This window comes from Hevea brasiliensis, chromosome 14 (assembly GCF_030052815.1).
Source record: "Hevea brasiliensis isolate MT/VB/25A 57/8 chromosome 14, ASM3005281v1, whole genome shotgun sequence".
NCBI lineage: Eukaryota > Viridiplantae > Streptophyta > Magnoliopsida > Malpighiales > Euphorbiaceae > Hevea > Hevea brasiliensis.
Genome location: NC_079506.1, coordinates 23,939,356 through 23,965,713, shown reverse-complemented (window position 1 = coordinate 23,965,713; position 26,358 = coordinate 23,939,356). Strand labels below are relative to the sequence as shown.

At 27.5% G+C, this 26,358-nt stretch overlaps 2 protein-coding genes across 3 annotated transcripts; both read left to right on the top strand.

Moving 5' to 3' along the window:
- The first annotated feature begins 570 nt into the window (after nt 1-570).
- LOC110650090 (40S ribosomal protein S29) lies at nt 571-2,103 on the top strand. Its single transcript, XM_021804895.2, has 3 exons — nt 571-741; nt 1,713-1,812; nt 1,902-2,103. Exons 1-3 carry the CDS (start codon nt 680-682, stop codon nt 1,908-1,910), a joined length of 171 nt encoding a protein of 56 aa, XP_021660587.1. The 5' UTR covers nt 571-679; the 3' UTR covers nt 1,911-2,103.
- A 12,963-nt stretch (nt 2,104-15,066) lies between these two features.
- LOC110650093 (QWRF motif-containing protein 2) lies at nt 15,067-23,489 on the top strand. Of its 2 annotated transcripts, XM_021804903.2 has the most exons (6): nt 15,074-16,843; nt 18,598-18,717; nt 20,826-20,942; nt 21,047-21,136; nt 22,865-22,972; nt 23,060-23,489. In XM_021804903.2, exons 1-6 carry the CDS (start codon nt 15,425-15,427, stop codon nt 23,138-23,140), a joined length of 1,935 nt encoding a protein of 644 aa, XP_021660595.2. In that variant the 5' UTR covers nt 15,074-15,424; the 3' UTR covers nt 23,141-23,489. The 2 variants fall into 2 exon arrangements, 1 of the variants encoding a protein (XP_021660595.2); XR_002493881.2 differs by lacking the exons at nt 21,047-21,136; nt 22,865-22,972; nt 23,060-23,489 and adding an exon at nt 19,097-19,347 and having other exon boundaries at nt 15,067-16,843.
- The last annotated feature ends 2,869 nt before the right edge of the window (nt 23,490-26,358 follow it).

The following is a 26,358-nucleotide window of genomic DNA, read 5'->3' as shown; positions in this document are numbered from 1 at the left end:
TTGATTCATAATAATATAAAAGCTAATGAAAAACAAATATGCATCACAGATATAAAAAAAAATTTACTTTTATTCTATAATTCAATATCAACTAAAATTTTTCTTCTTTTCTTGTATTTAGAAAATCATAAAAAATATTGTTTTATTATAATAAAAAATAAGAAATCTCCACTCATTTTTATTTTGTTGAATATTTAATTTTTAATTAGGTTTTATTATTTTTGAATAAAATAGTTAAATTTGAAAAAAAAAATTGATTTTTATGTTTTGAGAAGGGCATAAAATATGTATTAAATTTATATATTTTTATATGATTTAAAATTTATTATATAAATTATTTATTTATTATTTTTGTTATTAAAAATAAAATAAATAAAATGAATTTTTTTAATAAAATCATTAATAAATTTTAATTAATAATAAAAAAATATTTTAGAATCATGAAATTTTGAGTTAAAATTTTATTAGGACTCTTATTATTAAAAATTTAATAATAATAAATTAATCAATTAATACTAGATTCACTGACCCGACCCGGATGCCTCTATGAATATAAATATTCGCTTTCCCTGTTTCTTTCACATCCTCTGCGACTGCGATTCTAGGGTTTTTTTTTTTGTGTGTAAGCTTTCTCTGCGCTGCTCTAAATCTTCAAACCTGCACAGCAAATCGTCTAGTCATGGGTCATTCCAACGTCTGGAATTCACACCCCAAGACCTATGGCCCTGGTTCTCGTGCCTGGTATGAAAATTTCCTTCTATCTTTTTCCCTGATTGATAAAAAGGGCTTGTGATTCTTTGATATTTTTGTTGACATAGCTTTACTTATCTAGGTATATATCCTTATTTTCTAAAATATCCTCAGTAACAAAAAATTAAAAAATAAAAAAAATTGTACCTTCTAAACATTGTATTGGATAAAGCTTATTCTTATTATATAATTTAGAATTGTTTTTCGGGGAAGGAATAAGTTTATTTTAGTTTTGCACTAATTATGGTTAATGTTTAGTATCAAAATGTTTATTTCAAATGTTGTTTGTGAGAGAGTGTGTGTGAGGAAGAGATGCGCATTGATGAAGCCTGAAACTGTGGTATCACTGATATGGTCATGAAAACCTGTCAAAGGTCCACCATGGAAGTCTCTGGTGGGGACCCATTGACCCTCAAGTTTAGCGCAGGTAGTAGAGGAGGTTGTAGAGATATAGTAGAGGGAGGAGAGAAGAGGTCGGAAAGAAAGGAACCCTTTTTCATCCTTAGGAGGGGATATATTTCTAAATAAAAGGGGTATATATTATATGTGATTATTTTATAGTGTATCTAGCATTTTAATCCCAAAAATGTTATTGTCTTAATTTTGATATAATTTAGTTTTAATTATGTTCAATTCCATAAAATTGAATTCGCTAAATTGAAATCTTTTTTTTTTTTCTAAACCAAACATGCAAAACATGGAATTGAGTTGAATTCTATAAAATTTTACGGAATTCACTGGAACTAAACATGCCCGAATGAATCTTTTGGCCCCTCTATGGACCAATATATTGGCTAATATTGGACATTTTTTGAAGTCTACTGATTTTGGCTCATTTGTTTGACATACTATTTTCAGCATAACTTCATGGTGCATAATTTTAATGTGTTTGTATCGTGAGTTATGAAATGGGAACATTTGAGATAGAATAATGTTGTCTGATTTTCACTTCCTTGTGTCAGCCGTGTGTGTGGAAATCCCCATGGGTTGATCAGGAAGTATGGGCTTATGTGTTGCAGACAGTGCTTCCGTAGCAATGCCAAGGAAATTGGCTTCATCAAGGTATGTAGTTGTTTTTAATCTACTTGGATACATTAACTGAACAATTTGTAAATTACTAGATTTCATTCATTCCACTTGTTCCCCTGCAGTATCGCTGAAGGATAAACACCTTTTGGACTAAAGGAGAGGACAAGAATGATTCAAGTAGTGGCTTTCTGTTTGATGAATTTTAAGATATTGTTTATTTAGTTGATGTGTTGTTGAACTTGGATTTATGGTAGACAACGGGTATTTTGGAGTACTGTGAGAATATTGTTGGAAATTCTCATTTATGGATGATTACCTTTCTTATTCCATTTTGCCCCCCATTTGATATCTTTACCAACAGCTGCAGAACAGTAAAAGGCAAATGCTGTTCACTAGTCATGAACTTTAATGATCTTGTTGAACTTTCAAATTTTTGCTTGATTTTCCACTACTTGCCATGGATGACCACCACTATCTCATTAAGTAGTATGCGACATTTACATAAGTTACAACTACCGCAGAGTTTTGAAGTTGCAACTTTACATACTGATTAGTGGTTATTTGCAAATGTGCACACTGTATTAAAACGATTTGTTGGTGCACTCATCCATACTTTCAAATGTAAGCAGTGATCCCTTTTGCTCAAGTTTCCTTCTTCTATATTTTTTCTTATTGAAAACTGATCAGATGTCCTCCTTTCATTCATACTGGTTGGTACACTATGGTCCATAGTTAATTTAATTTAGTGTTGTATTCTACCAAGTGGTCATCTTTGTTGTAAAGCTGTCTGATTCAAAGTGATGAACCAAAATTTACGTAGATTATTGCTGTTTTTGTTTTCTGCAAGTGGATGATCACAATCACCTACGCAGATACAGTAACATGTTCTCTTATTATCATCTTTAGGTCTTTACAAAATTGGTCACAAGTTAAATAGTTCATAGCTATTGCTAGCATCTGATTTTTTAGATGTTTAGGGGTGGCATTCTACTCACTTTCTTCACTTGCCATTAGTCCCATGGCGTGTAAGATAGGTGCTCACCATTCACAATGTAAATGTGTAAGAGATTATTGCTTTTCAGCTGTGATTTCTAAATTTGAATTACGTAGTGAGAACATATATTGATTGTGCAAGTGGAAAGGGAGTCATCTTATTCAATATGGTGGCCAGTGTCTAAAGGGGGTCTGAAAGAGCCAAAATTTGGAGTTGATGACTAGTAAAAATTAGGATTTAATTATTTTGTGTCTTTTACGCTGTGGAGACAATGCAACTGTCCATTTTGTACATATCTAAATCTGTGTTTAACTTATTATACTCTCAATTTTGAATTTCTTATATGATTATTCATGTTACTTTGCTTTGTCTCAAGATTACACAATTGGTGTAATCAATATCAATAATATCAGAATCTAATTGTAAATTCCCAAATTCGAATCATATCAAAATTAATTGTGAAAATAAATTTTGCAATTGTTTGCAATTTTTTATTGAATATATAAAGACCATTTATTGTTTTCACAGCCACTAGGTTCAAGGCTGTGAAACTGAGTTTGTTTTAATTTCCGTTTACATGAGTAAATAAGTAATTTAGCTGAATATTAAATTTATTAATATCTTGAATTTTTAAAATGTCTCGTGATATATTATATTACTTATAAATTTTAAATATTATATTTTAAATAAATAAGATTTAAATATTTTATAAATTAATAAAATTTAAAAATATAAATTATTAAAAAATATTTTTATATAAATTATTAATTAAAGTAAATAAAATAAAATGAATTTGAGTAAGCACTCTGATGATCGAATTTGAAAAAATAGTTTAAGATAAAGGTAATCGTACATCGTGCTTGAGTTACATTAGAGAATGGGGGTTAATTTGATAAATTAAAATTAAATTACTGGTCTGTTTAATATTATTATTAAAATTATTATAGAGAAAAGTATTTTATTAAATATATTAAATTACAAAATATTAAAATAAAAATAGTATATTTTTTTTAATAATTTTTAAAATAGCTTTTTAATAAAAAAAATATATATATATTTATTTTATTTCATGTGGCATTTAACTTTTGCTACTAAATGACATTATTGTGATGAATATGTAACATTGACATAACGATACATGATAGATATAAGCATATTTATACAATAAACATGTAAATTGATAAAAAATAAATCATGATTCCTATGTATTAAAGTGTGAAACTATAAAGTATTTTTTTTTCATTTTTTTTTTATTTTTTAAGGAAATCAAAGCTGCATGAATAATAGCTCTAAAGCTTGAGAAAGGCAAACACTTTCATATATATTATACTATGAATGGGGTTAGAACCACCTATTTTGATATACAATAATCATGGGCTATTATGCTTTATAATGCCTCACATAATCAACCTACAATGTATGAGAAAGATATTTTGCATGATGAAACTTAGCATGAAATCCTCCTGTTTTTCAGTCTCTTACTACTTTAGGCATATTAAAATGTGCCATCATTTCATCTCATGTGCTCTCCTCTTCATTGTAGCAGCTCACCAAAATCTAATATTTATTTGGCCACATCATTATGATGCTTCAATATTCTCTCTCTTTTTTATCATGTAAATAAAAATTTGCATGTCAAGTACTCTGTTTAATCATCAAATGATCTCCAACAACAGACATGGAAGCACCAAAAAATGAAAAGCTTAATCTAGGATTTTTTTTTTTTATACAATTGATTTTAATTAAAACCCAATTTAAGATTTTATAAATAATTTTAATTTTATTAAATTAAAGTTCATTGAGCTCTAAGTTAAATTTTAAATCTTTAATTTTTTTTAAGTAAACCACATGTATTTCTTAGTTCACTAAGTCAAGCCTAATTCTACTCACACTCACACTGGAGAGAGTCATTATAGGGGTAAAGCACTCACATGGAAGAAAATCTTTATTTTTTTATAATGGAAGATAAACACTTTAGATTGAAAAATTTAAAGGAAAATTTACTATTTAGTAATTGCATTTAACAAAATTAACTACTTAATTCTTTCATATTAAAAAATTATTATTTAATCTTTTTATTTTTGTAAGTGAATTATGTAGTCACTACTGTAATTTTTCTATTAATCAATTTAGTCCGAGGCGAGAAAATAATTATAAACATGAATTGAATAGTTAATAGATTTAAAATTATAGAGACTAAATAATTGTATTATTCAAATTAAAGAACTAAATAATTGAGTTGGGAAAAAATTTTGATTTAAAATAATGAGAGGACTAAATAATTCATAGACTAAAAAATAAAAGGGATTAAACATTATATTATTCAAAATAAAAAAAAACTAAATAATTAATTTCATTAAAATAAAAGGGACTAAATAATAAGTTTTCCAAACTTAAAATCATGAATTAATTGAAATTTCAATTTTCAACACTATAGAAACCAAAATTAACCATAATGTGTGTAAAGTTGATAATTAATCTTCTTCTCTTCAATTGTAATCTTCTTGTCTGCTTGATTCTTCAATCATGGGTCCTGATATGCTTGTGTTCATGCTAATTTGATGGATTCCCCTACTGAAAATAATGAAGTTGAATACGGTCCTTAAATTTCAAGATGAATCATTAATAATAAAAAATTTTGTCTAGATTTAGTTTACCATAAAAAAAGACACAAAATTTATAGTAAAAATTATTTATTTTATATATGAGTTTCATATATTTATATTTTAGTCCATGATAAAGAGAATTAAAAAGGAAAAATAATCCCTACCCACATATCAAACCAAGCAGGGGTCTATTTTGTCTACTTCAATTTACCAGGCAGAAATGAGTTCCCATGTTTGGTGTATGTGTGCAAAACTGTACACTAGCTTTAAATTATAGAGTTATATATGTCAAAGACCCAATCTCAAGCTGTTGTAAGGCATAATTTATTCAATAAAGTCATTGTATGTGCAATAGATATATTTTGATTGTTGATTATTATGAGATTTACATACGATTCACAATAATCAATCATTATAATACAACAATCGTACATATTTTAAAATATTTTTAGTTGTGATCAATATACAATTGGTGAAATTGAGTTAACATTATGGCCTGAAAATCTCAAAAATTACATAGCAAGACATGACGTCCCATACTCGAATTTAGGATATTGTCACGTCAGGCTCTCAATGTTAACCATCCAACCAACACCTCATTATATGGTTGTAATCAAATTGAGTTGTATCAATATAGAGTTTGAACATGGATTAACTTATTATTGCTCAAGCTAATTCAAACGAGTTTGACTAAATTAAGCTCAAAATTTGATAGTTGAGCAATAACTCAAGAGTAAATTATTTACATTCCTAAGTAGCACTTAGCTTGTTTTCTTGCACAGAACTAGAAACATGGACAAACCCTTAAATATCTAAGTAGATGTTAAAAACCAACTAACTTAACTATTTATGTACTATTTTATGCAGTTTTATAAAATTCTTGTCTAAACTCAGTCTATTATAAATGCAAAATATAAATACGTGAAATCCATGTATTATATATCTTTATAAAATTTTGAACTCGGGATATAAATACATGAAACTTATATATTTAATAGATGGATTACACCATATATTTTGTTTCTTGAATCATTGGTGGATCAGATCCCAAAATATACTTACATCCTGTTTGCAATTTAAAATTTTACAAGAATTAAATTTAAAATTATTTTTTTTTTGTGAATTCTCGTATTTAGAATAAAAGAATTCAAATTTGTTTAATTTTAAAAAATTATTTAAAAAAAATAAAAATCAAGCATGAATATTACGTGGAAATTCAATGAAATTCTTTTCCATAAATGATTTATTTCAAATGAATCAAATGAAAACTTAAGGTAAAATTAGATTTGTTCTTTATTTCTGAATTTTTTTAGAAGAATTGAGAAAGTGAAATTCAAAACTTGTTTTCTTGCACTAAATCAAATTAGGTTAGGCTGGATGTTGTGTTTATTCAGTGTGGAAACACTAGTAATTTTCATATTTTTATGGTTAAACTTAAAATTAATCCCATGAGAGGAGAGAACTTCTCAAAGTGGAAACCTTTGAGGTGGGTAAGGCATCAATTTGGTTTGAGTTGACATTTAGACATTACTTAAAATTAATAACATTTCAGTCTAACAAAGTTTAACCTACTGATGATGAATGCTTCAAAACTACCTTAATTAATAAGCCTCTAAATAGTCTATACACACACATCTAAAATCATCTACATGAGAATACAAGAACAAACACCAACTTCCTTGACTATTATTTCTTCTCCTTCAAGGTATTTTAATTTTTTTTTTGTCATGTTTTTTTTTTTCAATTCATATACCAACCCTTGATTTTTATTAAAAAAGAAAGAAAAGTGTAATCTTTCAATCATCTCATTCCTTAAACTTTCATAATTTAGAAATTTAAGAAGATCGAATATATAAAATAATCTCAAAATTTTATCAGAAAAGTCTAGTGACATTATCAATTAGTCTAATTTTACCTTCAATTTTGATACTATCTAAGGTTCACTTAATTCTACTCTCTTCTTCTCATAAAGATAGTCTTACTTTTTCTTTACATCGATTAAGAAAATGCAGTTAATATAATTAAAATAATAAATTTTTTTAATCTTTTTCTGATATACCCTTTACTCATATTGCTCCATTTAAAAATAAATAATTTATGTTATTAAATTATTCTTGAAACTAATAAATTTTACCATATTAAATATAGTATATTATTAAACTAATAAATAAACTATTATTTGAAAAGTGACATATAATTTGAGACAGATAAAAAAGTAAATAAATCTATCTTTATAGAACGAAGAAAATATTTTTTAAAAATTAAAATGTGAGATAAAAAATTTTTAAAAATTAGAATGCTTCATCTCCCCAACTAGATTATACCATTCTCTAATTTGTTCTTTTTAGTGTGTTAAAAATTTTTTAAAAGAAATTGTTTTTCTAATATTTTGTTCTTAATTATTACTATTAAATCTTCAATCCTAAGAAAATGTACTTCCAACCAAGAATCACTCATAAATAAAAAATTTTTAATGCATGCACAAAGGGGCATTAGGTCAGCAGCAGCCACCTTTAAGTGTCAAATAGTCACATTTTTTTATTTAATATTTTACTAAGAAAATGATCACATTTCTTATATATATGATTGAGGTTGAAATGGAAAGGAGAACCAATGGTGGAAAGGTGTGGATAAAGACAAAACACACTCCCAAGTATATCACTATCACCTTCAGAGTGGGCTAACTAATACTAATTAAACAATTACATTACTTAGTGGGTATGTTACTTTTAAACTAATTGTCCCTTTGGGTGTGCCCTAAGTCACATGCCTTCAATTGGTTTCAATCATCATGGTTTCCCCAAATTATAGAATATATTCAATGTACTAAAAGATTGAGTAAAAATAAAAATAATTAAATTTTAAATTTAAAAACATCAATTCACTGTTTTGTAAAATAATAATACATATACATCAGGTGAAATGCATATCCCGTAAAAATCAATTCATCTATTCAATATTCTAGAGAGATTTTGACCAGATATGAACTCTTAACTTGTTCTTAAGTATAATATTATTTTTTTATGTCTTAAATTTTAAATATATTTTTATAGATATAAATTGTTACCTGACTTAAAAATTTCACGTTGCAACTCAATTGAAATAAAAGTAAGATTTATGGTGAAAGATAAAGGGACGGTATAAATCATTATAAATATTATTTTTTCTGCACTTCACTGCAGATTTGTGAGATATTCAAGAAATATGTTAGGGTTAGAGTTTGAGAATTTTAAATAATTGTGTATTACTTTTTTTTATTATAGTGAAACTTTTTCTTTTATTTTATTAATAGACATATACTTTATGATAGAATCACATAAATATTTTATTCTTCTTTTCTTTTCTATATTATGTGATTATCCAATTATATGTGTATTTTAAATTTACGTAACTATTGTAACATGAAAGTTAATTAAAAAAAATGATTATGCAATTATACGTGTATTTTAAATTTACTTGCCAATAATATGTAAGTTAATTAAAAAAAATCTAGGTTAATATTTTTAATAAAAAAAAAATTTTTTAAGCGCCAAATTTATTTTTGCTGCATGCATCTAAATGCAGTCAAACTGAAATTAATAATTTTTTTTTCCTATTATAAATCATTTTCCTTGTTGTTAAATAATTATATATCAATTATTTATTATCTAACTTGATCAATCAATATGATGAAATTTTTGAGCCATGAAAAAAGAGAGAGTATTCTTCAATGTATAGCTCATAATTTAGACTCATCATTTAATCTCTTTATAAATTATAAATTAATTAAAAATTATTAATTTATTAAATACCTATTTGTTAATAAAAATTTACAATTAAAATTTTTTTTTTCTAAAAAAATAGATTAACTTTCTTTCATAATCTATTTTTAAGATTCAACCAACATTAAAATTTTTAAAGTTTAAAATTCGGCAAAAATAAAAATTTTGTCAATAATTCTATTCACTGATGATTATCAACGCAAATAAAAATCATCGAAAATTAACTTATCGGTAAATTCTATCGACTACCTTTCTCTAGCAGTAAGTAAATTTCCGACAACATTTTTATCAGTAAATAATTAAAAAATAGTTGTTAATTTCATTTTCGTTAAATTACCTACACTAAATTTCTAATAATTATTAATGATTGCTGAAGAGTATTAATTAGACCTTATTATAAAGTATAAAATTATTTTTTTCAAAAAGTTATGAAAATATTATATTTTATTTTATTTTATTTTTATATAGCTATCATATCAAATGTACGACCCAGTACCTCTCGAGTCCCTTTTACATAGTTGACCATCATAGTTTTCGCTTTCTTGGGTCATAACATTAACAAGTCCACTAGAACTATTGATCTGGCTTTTAAGGGACCCAAACACCATATTGAATTTTGCCTCATTTTGAAAATGAAATTTGCTGAAAATTTCAGTGAACTTTACCTTAATTAATTAATTAATTAATTATGAGTAAAGAAGTTAACCCCACCATGTCGGTATGCCCCAATGCAAACTCGTGATAGCTTAATATATGGGGGAATGAAGAACAAGTAGGGTAGCAATGTTAAACACGATATGAAAATACAATTAAAAATAAAAAGTTTGAATTGAGTTTATTTGTATTCGTGTTAATTTGTTTATAACACGTAAATAATTGCATTATGTTATGTGTTAATCTACACTAATTCAACTTGATATGTTTATAACACATTTTATCATTTGTTTTATGTGTCGATTTACAACTCACCAATTTGTTTTAACCCATTAACTTGCATATGATACTATTAAAAAATATAATTAATAAATAGAAGTCTAATTATTTATTATTTTTATATTTTTTATTTTTTAAACTAAATTGATTGGTTTTTTCTTTATTAAAATTAATTTAATTTGTAAATTTATACAATAAATTAAAAAATTTATTGTTTTATAATTATTTATTTTAAAATTTTTAGTTAAAATATTGATAAACTAAAAATTAAAATATCACTGGCTAGTTTTACCTTAAATTTTATATTTTCATATATTAATAAATTATGCATGATTATTGTGTATATTTTATTTAATACATTATTTTATAAAAATTTTAAAATATTAAATCGTGTAAAATGTATCATTTTTTGTCACGTCAAATCATGTTAAATAAGCCGTGCAGTGTCGAATCAATTCAACATAATTTAAAATTAACTGTGTCATATCGTGTAACTTGTATAATAAAAAAATTGTATTTATGTTTAAACTACACAATTTATTAATCGTCATATTCCTGTTCGTGATGATATGAACACAATCCACCAATTTGAATTGTCATTTCTATAAAAAAAAAAAAGATATGTTTAGTCGGATCAAATCATGTTAAATAGGCCGTATAGTATCGAATCAACTCAATATAATTTAATATTAATTGTGCCATGTCGTATAACTTATATAATAAAAGAATTGAGTTCGTGTTTTAACTACACGATTTATTAATCGTCATATTCATGTTCGTGTTGATATGAACACAATCTACCATTTGAATTATTATTTCTAAAAAAAAAGACCTTATATGATGTGAAAAAAAAATTATAAAATTTACAAATTTTAAATATTGATGCGGAATAGATATTTAATTGAATAGCAAAAAAAATTCATATAACTATGCCTAATCGGTTAAGATTATGACTACAAAATGGTTAGATTCAGGCAACTACATGAATAAGATCACCCTTTTCCAAACCCATTTCAGTTAAGCTAGCTCTAGAGCTAACAAACAAGGCATTAATGCTAGATGATGAAATGGAAATGGGCAAGATTGAGACAATACAATACAAGAAAATTAAATAATAATAATAATAATAAAATGCGTTAAAAGCAAGGGATCATAGATAGAAAGGGTTGAGAAAGATGGAATGGGATGTTGCATCTTGTTTATTTAAAAATTAATTAATTAATTAATTAATTGGTAATAGCTTAGCTTGCAAAAATCATAGATCACAAAGGATTTATTTTGTCCATATTTAAAAAGCTTTTCTTTAAGTTAGTTTGATTGTTGTGTTCCATTTTCCATCAAATCCTTTCTCTTTTTCTTTCTGCTTGGAAGCCCTTTTCATCATCAACCTTTATTGTTTCATGTCCTCCTCAGGTACTCCCTCTCTCTCTCTCTCTCTCTCTCTCTCTCTCTCTCTCTCTTCCTCTCCTTCTCTTTGTGATTCTATCTGAGAGTTAATCACCTATTATTCCTAATCATACTAACTAATATAGAGAAAAACTTCTTAATTAATTATCAAGTATAGATTCTGATGTTTTCATTTTCTATTAATTATATGAATCAATAATTTCATTTTTAAATAAAAAAATTACAATATCTATATATTCTATATATATAATAAAATATTTTATTTTTCATTACATTAAATGATATTTTTATTTTATAATTTATATTTTATATATACAGTCTTAACAAAGTCTTAAATTTCCTTGTAATCAAGACCTTGGCTTCATCTTCCTAGCTATCAGTAAGGCTTGCGTTTCCACAAATTTGCTTATTCAATTGACAAGAATTCAAGACATAGATTTCATATATATATAAATTTCATATTTAATATATACAAATTTTATCTTATATATGAAAACGATTTAAATAATTATTAAATTAAATATTCATATCGAGATATTTATAAAATAAATTAAATAAGTATATTAAATATATAAATTTTTATATGCATATATTTAATTTAAACGTTAATAAAATCATTATCATATAAGGTGAAGGCCTGCACTTATATAAGAATGAGTTGAATAATTTTTAAATTAAATATTTAAATAAAATTTGTGCAATTATTATTTTCATTAATTGTATATCTTTATTAGTTTTATATAAATGTTAATAAAGATAATTAATTTTAAAATTGATATATTTATTTTTATATAAATCGAATTTATTTTAAATATATTCATAAAAAAATCTTTAATTAATTCCTTAAAAAGTGCTTTCTAAATTATTAACAATAAACAAATTACTTTCAAAATATTCACTTAAATATTTTCATATATTTCATTTGTATAACATTATTATATTAATTAATGCAATATGAACAGTAATATTAAATAATATTTTGTAAAATTAAATTTTTTTTTACTAAAACCAACCTATATATTAATTATAATTGCTTTTTATCTCGTTGATTGAATTTTTAATATCGGAATTAAAATATATATAAAATATATTTTCCCCTTCTAAATTTCTTTGATGATGTTTTTTAATCGAATGAAAGTGATAGATAAATTTAATAAAAATGTAAAATTTAATTATGATATTAATATTTTATTAAAATTTTAAATTTTAATGATTAGAGTCATTGTATTTGGCATATTTTTGTGTCAAATTTTATTTATTTTGGTAATTATTTTTTTATCCCATTTTTTACTAATTAAAATCCAATGACTTAATACTAACGAGTTAATATAAATAGTAAAAAATTCTATATCCTCTAAGAAAAGTCGAGTGTTCGATTTTGATGAATGAAGAAAATCTTCGCTGTGAGCACTTTATCTCCATAAATGGACCTCAAGCTTAACTAAACTAGTATCTATATTACTGTTTAATCATGTTCATTAGTGGACACAACAAATCAAAGATTGAAAATTCCCCTAATTATATGTCATTAGTTAATGATTAGCTTAATAATATATTAAGTATAGAGATATAGTCATTGTACTTTTTTTTTAATTTTTATTTTTTAAAAATCTTTTTATAATTACACAGATTTCCTTCATGTGAGCCTTGGGACCAAAAAAGGGTTCACAGGCATGTCATCACCCCTTAAGGCTTTAGAAATTAGTATTGTATATTGGACAAAAATCATTGTATGTCCTCAATTTAGGGTTTTGGGACCATATGTCATCAAATACCATTTATTTTTATTTTTATTTTTTAATATAATTAAATTCTATTGAAATTTAAAATTGAGACCTAATAATTTTAGATATTATTTATTATTAAAATAAGTAAAAGATTAGTCATATTAAAAAAAAGTCTATTAGGTTGAGTGGTTAAAATTTAAATTTTTTATATTCTAGATTTTCATTTGCTTATTTAGAGTATTTAGTAAATATAATATTACATGTAATTTTTAAAATGAATAAAACAAAATTATAATTTTATTATTGAAATGTAAAATTTCTAACATTGTAATTTTTAAAACTGCAATTTTCATTTATTAATTTATAATCCTTTAACTACTAAGATTTGATAGTTAATTATTAATCATAAACAAGTAATAATAACCTCTAAATGACTAAATCTAATAGGTTTGCAAAGCAATAATAAAAAAACTAGAGATTATAAATTCACTCATGAGCTACAAGTATGATATAATACCATCATTTAAAAAAAAAAACTATAATACCATGAGTTATAATTCATTGTCTTTTTAATTTTTATTTAAAATATATTTTTGAATTTAAAAGTTAAATTAAAAATAAATAACAAATTATTTGATAAAATTATTTAAAAATAACTTTTAAATAGTTTAAGTGTATAGTTAAAAATTACTTAAAAATAATTTAATTGGTTAAAATTATCAAAAAGGATATATAATTAAGTATTGTAATTATTAAAATGAAATAATATTAGTATGCTTAAAATTATTAGGATAACATAGGTCAATAATCAAATTTAAAATAAGTATATAAGTTGTAAGTAAAAAATTATTATTTATAATTTTTGACTTATTTTGAGTAAATTTTTAAATTTATAAGTTAAATTAAAGAGTAATCTATTTATAATTTTCTATCTATAAGTAGATTTAACTGACTTATAAGTCAAATCAAATATTTTCTTAATTACCACAATATAGAATTTAAAATATAATTACTTCATATTCTAGTTTTTAAATGTAGTGATTTTTTTAAAATAAGAATGGATATGATAAAAATAATATTTTTATTTTTTTTCTAAATATTAATATTTAAAGAGAAAAAATAAATATTAAAATTTAGAATGCTAATTATAATATCAATCAATTAATATTTTTTTGGATAAATTAATAAATTATTAGTATAATGACATATATAATTTTTTCTCTTTATGAAATGCAGATAGTGTTTGATTTAACTTATAAATTGATCAAATTATTTATAAATAGAAAATAATAAATATATTACTATTTAGTTTGACTTATAAATTAAAAAATTAATTAAAATAAGTTAAAAATTAAAAATAAGACATTTCTCACTTATAAATTATTTATTTATTTTAAAAGTACTTTAAAAATATTAATACTATATTCATTTTAATACTGATAACACTTAATTATATATTATTTTAAATTATTTTAATAAATTAAATTACTTTTAAGTAAATTTTAATTAAAAAGTAATTAATTACTTATTTTAATTAATTTATAAGTTAAAAATAAAATTTCAAGTAAAAGTTAAAAGTAAGTAGCAAATTAAACACTTCAATAAAAATAATTAAAATTATTTTTAAGAAATATTAAAGACAAATTTGAACTTATATAAAATGAGTTTAATTTACATATTTATGTTAAAATGTGTATAAATTTAATGTGTGGAAGTCAATTATGAAAAAAATAGAGAAGTAGATGGTTAATTGTATGATTACTATCACAGTCAATCAAGATCAAGAAATACCAATGACCAAATACACAAAAATAGAGAAAAGAGAAAACCAAAAGCCACAGGGAAAACCATACTCTAACCATAATTGAAAGTTTTATCAGAACTAAAAATTTCTTAATTAATACAAACACTTCTCCTGTGACTATCCCTCTCTCTCTCTCTCTCCACTACCAAATCTCACTCGCCCCTCACCTACTCTCTCAATCCTGATAGCATTTCCAGGGAAAATGCAGAATAATCCACCAGAACCCCATTTTTGGTTGTCCATTTCTTGCTCAGTTTGTTGAGGTTTCACCAATTTATCTTGGTTTTGCAGGTTGTAGCCATGAAACCCACTACTTTTATTTCCAGTTTCACGTGAAAGCGTCAAAACCCAAATTGTTTTTTCAAGAGGCAATGTGAGGAAACAGCAGAAACAGGACTTTTTTTCCTCGCATAATGGTGGCTGCTATACCTCAAGCAGTGGCTTCTTCCACTGATAATCCCCAGAGACCCCCACTATTGCCTTCTGAGAAAGATCAACAAAACAATGGTGGTCATGTTCCAGCAAGAAAACCCAGAGGAAAACAAGTCCCTTCTAGATATCTTTCTCCTTCTCCTTCCTCTTCTACTACCACAACAACAACTACTACAACCACTAGTACAATTTCTTCTTCCTCTTCCTCTTCATTTTCTAAGAGATTCCCTTCACCCTTAATTTCGCGCTCCACAAATTCTGGCGCAGCACATACTCCATCCTCCTTTTCTTCTTTTTCGGGACCCAAAAGATCCCAATCTGTAGATAGAAGACGGTCAGTGACTCCAAGGCCAACAACGCCGAACCCTGAGTCTAAACAAGGCAATGCCACTGAAATGTCAGCTGCAACAAGGATGCTGATCACTTCTACAAGGAGTTTATCGGTGTCTTTCCAAGGGGAAGCATTTTCACTCCCGATTAGCAAGGCTAAGGCTGTGAGTTCACCAAATGTGGGTAGAAAGGCCACTCCAGAGAGGAGGAAAGCGACTCCTGTGAGAGATCAGGGGGAGAATTCGAGGCCTCTGGATCAGCACAGGTGGCCGGGGAGGAGTAGAGAAGGGAATTTGGTTTCGACGGAAAGAAACCCGTTGTTGTCTAGGAGTTTGGATTGTAGCGCTGGAGATAAGAGGATTATGGGATCTGGGTTGATGATGGTTAAGTCATTGCAGCAATCAATGATGATTGATGAGAGGAGGTTGAGCTTGGATTTAGGCAATGCTAAGCAAAACCCAGATGCCAATTGGGTTCATGATTCTTCTCTTGCTGGTGATCTCACTGCATCTGATAGTGACAGTGTTTCCTCTGGTAGCACATCAGGACTGCATGAATTAGGTGGTGGGATTTCGAAAGGAAAAAGTGGGGCTCGTGGCATTGCTGTTTCTGCAAGGTTTTGGCAAGAAACTAATAGCAGGTTGAGGCGGTTACAGGATCCCGGTTCACCATTATCTATTAGTCCTAGTTCCAGAATGGGCATTTCATCAAAGACCATTCAATCAAAAAGATTTAGTACTGATGGTCCTATGGCATCTCCCAGAACAATTGCTTCTTCACCTATTAGGGGAGCCACGAGGCCTGCGTCGCCTAGTAAGCTTTGGACACCTTCAGCTTCATCTCCGTCAAGAGGGATTTCCAGTCCTTCAACGGGAAGACCCATAAGCAGTAATTCGAGTAGCATGCCTTCAATTCTTAGTTTCTCTGTTGATTTAAGGAGAGGGAAGATTGGGGAGGATCGAATTGTTGATGCACATGTGTTGAGGCTTCTGTACAACCGTTACTTGCAATGGCGGTTTGTAAATGCAAGGGCAGATGCTACCTTCATGTTGCAGAGACTAAATGCAGAGGTATGGTCATTGACATACAATCTTCACACATTTCTTGTTTTCAGTCTTTCGATTTTGGTTTCTCATCCATAGACTTTGTTTATGAGTGTGTTAAAAATTAAAATGGCTTCCATTACTCACACTTGATGCACACTTCAATTCGTTCCTAATCATATTAGTATTTTTTTTAGAAACGTGTGAAGGTGTATAGCATGAACATCTAAATTCTTGCAGGATAGCATGTTGGAGTACTTAAAGGAAACACTTAAAAATTGGCATATGTAGTTAATACGATGATGATGGATGTTAATATAGTTGGGAATGCAATACTCCAGCTAATTAGTAATACTAGGCCTATTTAGGGTTCTGAGATTGTTGTCATCCATGGATTGCCTTTATACTCTTCATTTGAGTCCTACAACAGGATGGAGTTCAGTAGCGAAGAGTGACAGAATAGAAAGTTGCAGGGTTGAAAAAGTTATATTATGAAGTGATGCTGTATCTATATTAGTTTTTACCTTTAGGATGGTGCAATAGAGATTGGAGAAGGTTTGGAAAGATTTTCTTTTTCTTTTTCTGTTTTATTCATAGGCAGGAAATGGAATATGGGAGACGGGTTCAAGTATTGTTTGGCAAATCCAAAGTACATGTTCTTTCATGTGATTTTGGGAGGAACTCGCTATTATTAATAAGGCACTCTTATTGAAGTGGCAATGTAGAACCTGGATTCTCATACCTAAAATATTTAAATTCAACCAAAAACCAAATACGCATGAAGAATCCACATCCTCGCGTAGAGAATTAAAATAGAAAATTATTCAGACCCAATGGAATTGCAAATTACTTGTCTAAGTTTCCTACTTCTAGAATGTCTAAAGGACTAATAATTGCAAATAGGTTCTTTTCTCCAAGATGGGATTGAGTCATGATTAAGATTCAAGTAAGTGAAGTGGATACATTGGTCATACAGGATTTTAGGGATTTCTTCATGGTGTAGATTTATGAAAAGAATTAGCAAGGGCTAGGATATATCTCCTAATTCATAACTTGTGGTATGTGGGATGATGTCAAAGAAACTTTGACATGAATCTTTTTTTTCCCATTTATTTACTCTTTTAACAAAGAAATTGTACAGAGAGGGATGAAATCAAGGAAAAAGGTATCCTCCTATAAGAATACCAAAGAATTTGCATGACCATTGGGAAGAGATTTTGAGATCTCATTTGATAGAATCATCACGTCTGATTATAGTAAATGGGTGGTCAGGTTGATAATGACCTGTTTTTTGAATTTTTTTTTTCCTTATTTTCATTACAAGTTTGCTTCAGTAGCTGGTTATGTTAATAGGATATGCTGTTCCTGTAGTAGATTATGTGGAGAAACAAACTTCTATCCAAACAACAAAATTTGTTCTGCAAAATTTTCTCATCTGAATTTTTAGATATAAAAAGAAAGAGAAAAACCAAGCAGGCTTTTCAGTGTTCAGAGTAGGTGAGGTCATATGCAACTAATTGTTTTCCTGTGGCAGTTCCACCTGTTGTCTCAGTACTTCTATTTTGGTTTTGCTATTCATTGATGATTCTTGATTGTGTTTATGATATGACCTATGAGGTCATCGTTTTTTATTTGAGAACTTATTCTTAAAGTCTATAGAAAATGTTATTTGTACTGTCTTCCACACCTGCAACAATGTATTACTTGCTAAACTGTTGAACATAAATAAAATGGACACAATCTAGCGATTTTTACAGCCTTAAAATTATTCTTTGTACCAGAAAAATTTGTGGAATGCATGGGTAACAATCTCAGAACTACGGCATTCTGTCATTCTTAAAAGAATCAAGTTACTGTTGCTGAGACAGAAGTTGAAGCTGACTTCTATCCTCAAAGGCCAAGTAAGATTCAGAGGCTCACTTCAATTTTGTTGAATTGTTGAATCCGTTTAGAATTTCTGGTAAACTATCCTTGTTTAACAATCAATTGCCTATTGCCGTTTCTATTTTTATTGTAGGGTTTAGTCTCTATGTTATATGTGATGATACAAATTTTTTGAACTTGCAGTATTTAAACTGGAAAACAAGTCGGGAATATTTAAGAGGGTGTTTGGTTCGGTTTATGAGTCAGTCAGGGCCTCAAATGTAGAAATTTATCTGTGTAATAGGAGTTTCTAGATCTCAAGTTTATGCCAAATTTGAGAGACCCCTTTGACTTATACTGAGCTTTTGTTCTAGTTGGTTCTGTTTGTATATTTTCTTAACTGTTTTTTGGAATTAGGAAGTTCAAACTTCAAACTGGATGTCGATGTTAATGCATATAATGATTGATAGAGATGGTCATCATGTGGGTTTGAAAGTAAGACTGAGGCAGGGAAACATAGGGGAGAGAATGGAGATGAGAGGACAAAAACCTAGAGGAGATTACTTGAATTGGGGATTGTTTTCTGACCTTAGAAGGAAATGATATTTGGCATCCAAGACAAACTCAATGAGTTGGACATGGCATTCATGTGAAATCGGATTAGCAAGGTAATGATGGCCATATCTTTGCATGCTTGGCATTCATAATTCCCTGTATTTGCCATGAAAAAAAAAAAAAAGCTTAAATATGGGCTTTGCTCTTCAGCATCTTCAATGCCACATTCATGACCCATACCTGTCAGCTAGTCTCCATTCTCTATTTGAACATATGCATCATTGACTTTTTTTATTGTTATTTGAGTACTCCATACTACAAGGTGTATGCCCTGCTAAGATTTGAATTCAGTTTGTCAGTTTTCATCACCTCCATCATTTCCAGTTTGCTGAAATTCTTGTTGGCATTCTTGATCTTCTATGTGAAATTTTGCTGCTATTATCATTGCTGTCTTGTATAGAATATACAATATATACAATTCATTCAACATTGTTGAATTTATTGACCAAAAGAGAATAATTTTAGCATCTTTGTAATATTGTTCTCTTGAAGGAACCATGATTTTGCCTCAATAGGATCTTTACTACAATTACAACTTTCTTCTTACATTTCTGTCTTATCCTTTTTCTTGATGAGTCATTTACTGAATCTTATCTTTTACATGATTAGAGAAATGAGCTAAAGCTGTTAAAATGACAGAAATTGACCAGATAGTGTTTTGAACATATTTATTCATTTCCAAAAATAGAAACTATTTTATAGAAAGATGGTATGTCAACTTTTTGCTATTCAAATCAAGTTTTAGTCCACTGCAGGTCTTGACCTTCAAGCAATCAAAAACATCTCTTTACCTTGATAATTAGTAACCAAACTGAAACCTCCGAAATCATTTCAATCTGGAACTATAGGGAATGATAGCTGTGTAACTTTGACTTAAGTAAGTTTTTAGACTGTGATCAATTCCCCTCAATGTGTTGATATTTCTTCTTAGGTGAATTTTAGTCTTGATTTCTTTATTCACTTTAAAGGTTATTTTGTTTGTAAATTGTTAGTGGCATACAGATTGACTGTTATATTTGCTTCCATTTACCATTTGTGCCCTCAAATTTCTTTTAGTGCTCCAAAAATGTTTTGATTCCGAGGAAGTTTATTTCTAGCTAGTTGGTGCTTGATGTGAAAGTGAGTCTGGATTGTTTTTTCTGAAATCATTTGGAGGGTGTTTCACACAATTTGATAGGCCAGTGAAGCATTGTAAAGAGCCTGGGAATTCCCCTAACTTGCTGTGAGATTTTGGACATTTATAGAGCTATGGATTGTAGATCTCAAGTTTCTTGGTCATTTTTTCAAGAGGTCAATTGTCACAGAAGTTGGTTGTACAGTTCCTTTATGAAACGAAATTGCTCACTAATTTTGTTTTGGATTAATCATGTCAACTATGCTGGCCTGTTGATAAACATAATTTAGAAGGATGTTATTTGCTGCTGTTGTCCACAGGCAGATGTGTATGTATATGTATATGCATATTTATCTTGTGCTGCATTAGTAGGATTCTCTTTTCATAGCTGAAGCTTGCTGTACATGTTGAATGTAGATTACTTATTTAGAAGAATGGTCTCATCTGGATAAGGATCACTTTACCTCTTTGGAAGGAGCAACTGAAGCTTTGAAGGCCAGTACTCTTCGTCTTCCAATTGTTGGAAAAGCAATAGTATGTGCCCCTCCCTTTTAATCTTTTCAGGTGGTTGGTGGCATTACGAAAGCTCAATTTTTAGCTATTTTGAGGTTGACGAATTTAATTTTCTTAAATTACAGGTTGACGTTCAAAAACTTAAGGATGCTATTGGTTCTGCAGTCGATGTGATGCAAGCAATGGCATCCTCTGTATGCTCACTATCATCAAAGGTAACTCATTCCTGCAATCATACTTATTCATAACGCTATGAACCGAAGCAAATACCCAGCAACTTAATGTATTTGGTCATTCCAAGTACTCTTATAAAAATCTAATAATAGAATGTCTACATCCATGAGTTACTATGTATATGCACTGAAATCAACAAGATGTTCTGAGGCTATGTTTATTTAAGAGTAGGCAAACATAACATTTGGAGCAATGACTTGGTTTTAGCCTTTTAGGTGGTGGTGCCAAAAGAAAGCCAAACACAACCACTAAGTACTCCTTTTTCTTTCTTTGTTTTGTCTTGAACTAGTTTTCAGACAATTTGGTATTTGATTTCATTTTGTTTGTGGAAAAGCTAACAGTTAATGACTTGAGTAAACCCTAAATCAATCTTGGCAGCAATCATCTTTTTTTATAAACAAAAGGAATTACTACACCCAAATTCTGAATATTTTGTCATTTTTCAGTTAGTTACTGATGCTTTTTTTTTTTCTTTTTTAATCCTGTCTTGATACTCTTTTAAAACTTGAATTATTAGTTCTAAACCATTAGTTAGTTGAATCAACAAGATGTTCTGAGGCTATGTTTATTTAAGAGTGGGCAAACATAACATTTGGAGCAATGACTTGCTTTTAGCCTTTTAGGTGGTGGTGCAAAATAAAAGCCAAACACACCCGCTACTCCTTTTTCTTTCTTTTTGTCTTGAACTAGTTTTCAGACAATTTGGTATTTGATTTCATTTTGTTAATGGAAAAGCCAACAGTTAATGACTTGAGTAAACCCTCAATCAATATTGGCAACAATCATCTTTTTTATAAACAAAAGGAATTACTACACCAATTTCTGAATATTTTGTCATTTTTCAGTTAGTTACTGATGCTTTTTTTTGTCTTTTTTAATCCTTTCTTGATACTCTTTTAAAACTTGAATTATTAGTCCTTAACCTTTAGTTGGTGGAACTCCTGTTAACTAATGCCATGTGGATTTCAAATGGCAGCATTTCTTCCAAATCAGTTTGTTAACTTTGCAAAAATAATAATTTGTTATGGAAGATGCATTAAAAAAATAATAAATAAATAACAAAGAAAACAAACATGTGAATGAAAAGAGGAAAAGGAGAAAAAAAGGACTGATTTTTGTTTTTTATTTTATTTATTTTGAAAATGTTGTTAGCTTGTGGGCCCTTCTCACACTCTTTAGTTCTATTTGGTTTATATCCTCAAATGTCCCAATTAACCCAGTCTGACTGGCTAGATCAGTCCAGGTTTGAAAGCATTGCATGATGTAATTGAGTAATCACATACCGTAACACCCAAAATCTAATACACAAGAAAATGAACATCAAAGTTTGTATCTGTTAAATTTGGTGCCTAGAGAACATTTTCAATGTTGAGTCAGTAATAAGGCATTAATTAAGCCATTTATTTTAATCTTTATTTCCAACAGAAATGATCGATTCTCAAACCTATTACCAACAACTTCACTGTATATTCTTTCTTGTGGGACATCTAATGTCTACATCAGCCAATGATGCTGTGGAAAAATTTCTGGTGTACTTGTCCACTTACTGGCTGAAAATGAGCTGATTCAATAGCTAAAATAAGTTGTCTAAATCTGTGGTTAGAGAGTAAATATTTTATTTCGGAAAGATTGGCTTAAAAATCATTTGGTGTTTCCCTTGAATTTTATACAGGCTTGATTAAATATCAAAAATCATTTTTCATTGACAGGTGGAGGAAATCAATTCCCTGGTGGCTGAAATTGTGAATATGACAGCGAAAGAAAAATATTTTCTTGAACAATGTAAAGGTTTCTTATTGACATTGGCAGCCATGCAGGTAAATGTGGTTGTTCTTGTTTCTGCTGATATTATTAGTAACTTGCTTTCCTCTGTGTGCTGAAAACTTTTGATCTGCTATTGACAGGTTAAGGACTGTAGCTTGAGAACGCATATATTACAATTAAATCGATTACGGACTACCAGCAACCTGACAACACGTGTGTAGAACTGATCTCACTTGACCACTCACTCTAAAAGCTAACATTACACAGAACCTCTTCTTTTTCCACAGGATGGAGGTGCACTGGAGGTAATAAACTCGGATTGAATTAGCAAGTTTTGGCTTATTCACATTTGGATTTTTTGAACCAGTTGTGGTCTTCCATGTAATGTTTCGAGTATCTTTGTGTACGAAAACGAAAGTTGGCATTTCTTCCTACTAATTAGCTGTATACAAAGAGAACACACTCTTTTTGGCTTTTCAGGCAAAAGGAAGTAATGTATTTGTATATATAAATATATATATATGTGTAACGTTCATGGCTTATCTGATCACTGATTATTGTTATTATTTAGTCCTTGGCCTACTTGATTTTACATTCTGAAGGTGTTCTTGTAATGCTTGCTTGGTTGTGATCATGATCAGTCAAATAGTCAGATGATGAATACCACCAAACAAAAAGAACCTGCTCACATGCTAAGATATGATGAAATGAGTGGTGGTATTGTGGCTTTTGAGGACATCTTGGAATCAGATCACATGCTCATATGGTATAATCACTCCTCATAATTATCTTCAAGAATGGCTCATAAAGAATTGTTGCATTGTTAAGGAGGCCTCATTTGAGTTCAGGGCAGTACATTTTATTTTTAGGTGTGGTGATAAACATGCATGGCCATAGGCGAAATTTGAAATTTGATTGAGAAAGGTCCAATTCAATCAAGCCAGAGAACCTGGCAGCCATCTTTTGCAGTATGTGAGGATCAAGTTTTCTCCTTTTCTTGCTTCGCGAGCAGAGACATTTCTTACGCACCAATCTAGTAAAATTTTTTCAAGAATTAAACAAAAAATAAAACAGTGGGCAATAAAATGTAGAAACAGAATAACAGTGATAATCTAGCAGTGAGTTTTTTAAGAAAATAAATCAAGATTAACTCACACAAAAGCTAGATTAAAGAGGGAGGAGCATCCAATGCCTTATAAATTGTACAATATCTCCATCCCAAATCAATTTTAAATATTAATACACAGCGCCTTAGAAACATGTGGAGCGTGAAATTTTTATGAAAGGTTCAAATATTAATTAAGAAGGCTATAGTACCAGCTTAATAAAATATTCAAGCTTAATTCTCCCAAAAGCTAGTTCGAAGGAAGAATAGTGTCCAATACCTTATAAGAAGCACATTACCCCTATCCCAAACCATTATAGAATATTAACATAGTTGTTTTTGTGTAATAGATTTTAAAGACATTTGACAAGTGAGTTTAGGTTTAATAGAGATAGAGAATATTTTCTTCGTACACTTTTATTTATTAATTTTTAGAACTTGTTTTGTGCATAATTATCTTTTGCTTTTAAAAAATAAAGGAATATTAATTTTTTTTTTCAATTTTACCTTTATTTCTTCTAAATATAATAATTATTCATACAATTTCCTTAAACCCATATCAACATCTCACTCTCTCTCTCTTCTAGTTAGTTAAGATAAAAGGAAATTTAATTATGCTAAAATTTTAAATAATAAATAAAATGGATGGAGTGGTATATGGCTTGCTGCTAATGGAATTACCGTCATAAATTCATCAGTTTTATGGAATGTTAGGTTCACTTTTTGGATGTATCTAATAGCTGATAGACACCTAAACAGATAAATTAAAGTATTTGATAAATTTTAAAAAATAAAACTGATAACTGACAGGTAACTGATATGATACCCGTCAGCTGCAATTTATATCAGCTCTATTTTTAGAACTATTTTTCATCGATTAATTACTAATTTAATTTTATTTTTATTTAGACCTTTTTTTAAATAACTCAAAAATTAATATTATTAATGTTTTTTTCTCATTTATAATCTTAACATCTTAATTAGCACAACTTTGTTAAAATATTTTTTTTTATTAATAACATAAAATATAAAATATTTATTTATTATAAAAAATATATTTTTTAATCTAAAAACTTAAAATTAGCTATAAGTTTTTTTTATCAATAATAATAATTACTTTATTATTTTATAATTACAATTTTAAAGTTATTTAATTATTTTTTAAAGAAATTAATTATTTTCTTATTTCAATAATAAAATAAATAATATAATATAATAAAACAATAATTATATATTTATTTCAATAATAAAATAAATGATATAATATATTAAATAAGTAATTATATATTTATTTTAATAATATAATATATTAAATTAAAAATTATATATTTAATTTAATAATAAAATAAATAATATAATATAATAAATTTATAATTTTATTTTTATTTCAATAATAAAATAAATTATATAATATATATTTTTATTAATTATTTTACATATCAACAACGATAACTAAATATAATTTTATCAAACACTTAACATAAATAAACTATCATCAATTACAAACTATTAGCAAATAATAATAGTGATCAGCTAATAATTATCAGTTTTTGAAGTTTTTTTTTAAATAATTGTACGTTTTGTTGAGGCATTTGTTTCAGTTGCCTATTGATAAGTGATATTCTAATTTATTTTTTCTAAGAGTCAAAATAATAAGTTCAAACTCAAAACACTTCAATTTTTGGAAGTGTCAACTATTCATCGACTGATTTGATTTAAGATATTAACACATAATAAAATTTATTAACTGCTAAATAATATATTAACTTTTTTTAATATTTTTTATTAAATAAAAAATGTATGAACACTTTGTATAAAATTTAAAGTCCCAACACTTATATACTAAAATTCAATAACAGTGTTTTTTTTTCCTAATCTTTTTAAAATTTTTTTATTTTTCATTTTTTTTGAATTTTTTTTTTATTTTTTAAAAAATTAAAAAAAAAATCATGTGATTTCATGTTTCCATAATTAAAAAATTATGCTCTAACTTTTGTTAATTTAATAATACCTTGTATTATATTTTGTTAGCAAATGTTATTTAAATTACCATTTAATATTTAGGTGAACAATATAATCATTTAAATTCTTTTATTTTATTTTCTTTTATATTTTTTAATTATTAGATTTATATTAACTGTTATTGTGAAAATAATTATTTTTTTCTTTCTTTTATAATAATAATAATCTTATTACTAATTATTTTAAAATATAAAAAAATAAAATAATTTGCAAACTCGCACCAATGTGCGAGCAAACTTTATTTGTTTAGTATCTGTTTGACATTGCGTTTGAATGTCTAAAACTATTTTTCTAAATAAAAGTATCATTTTA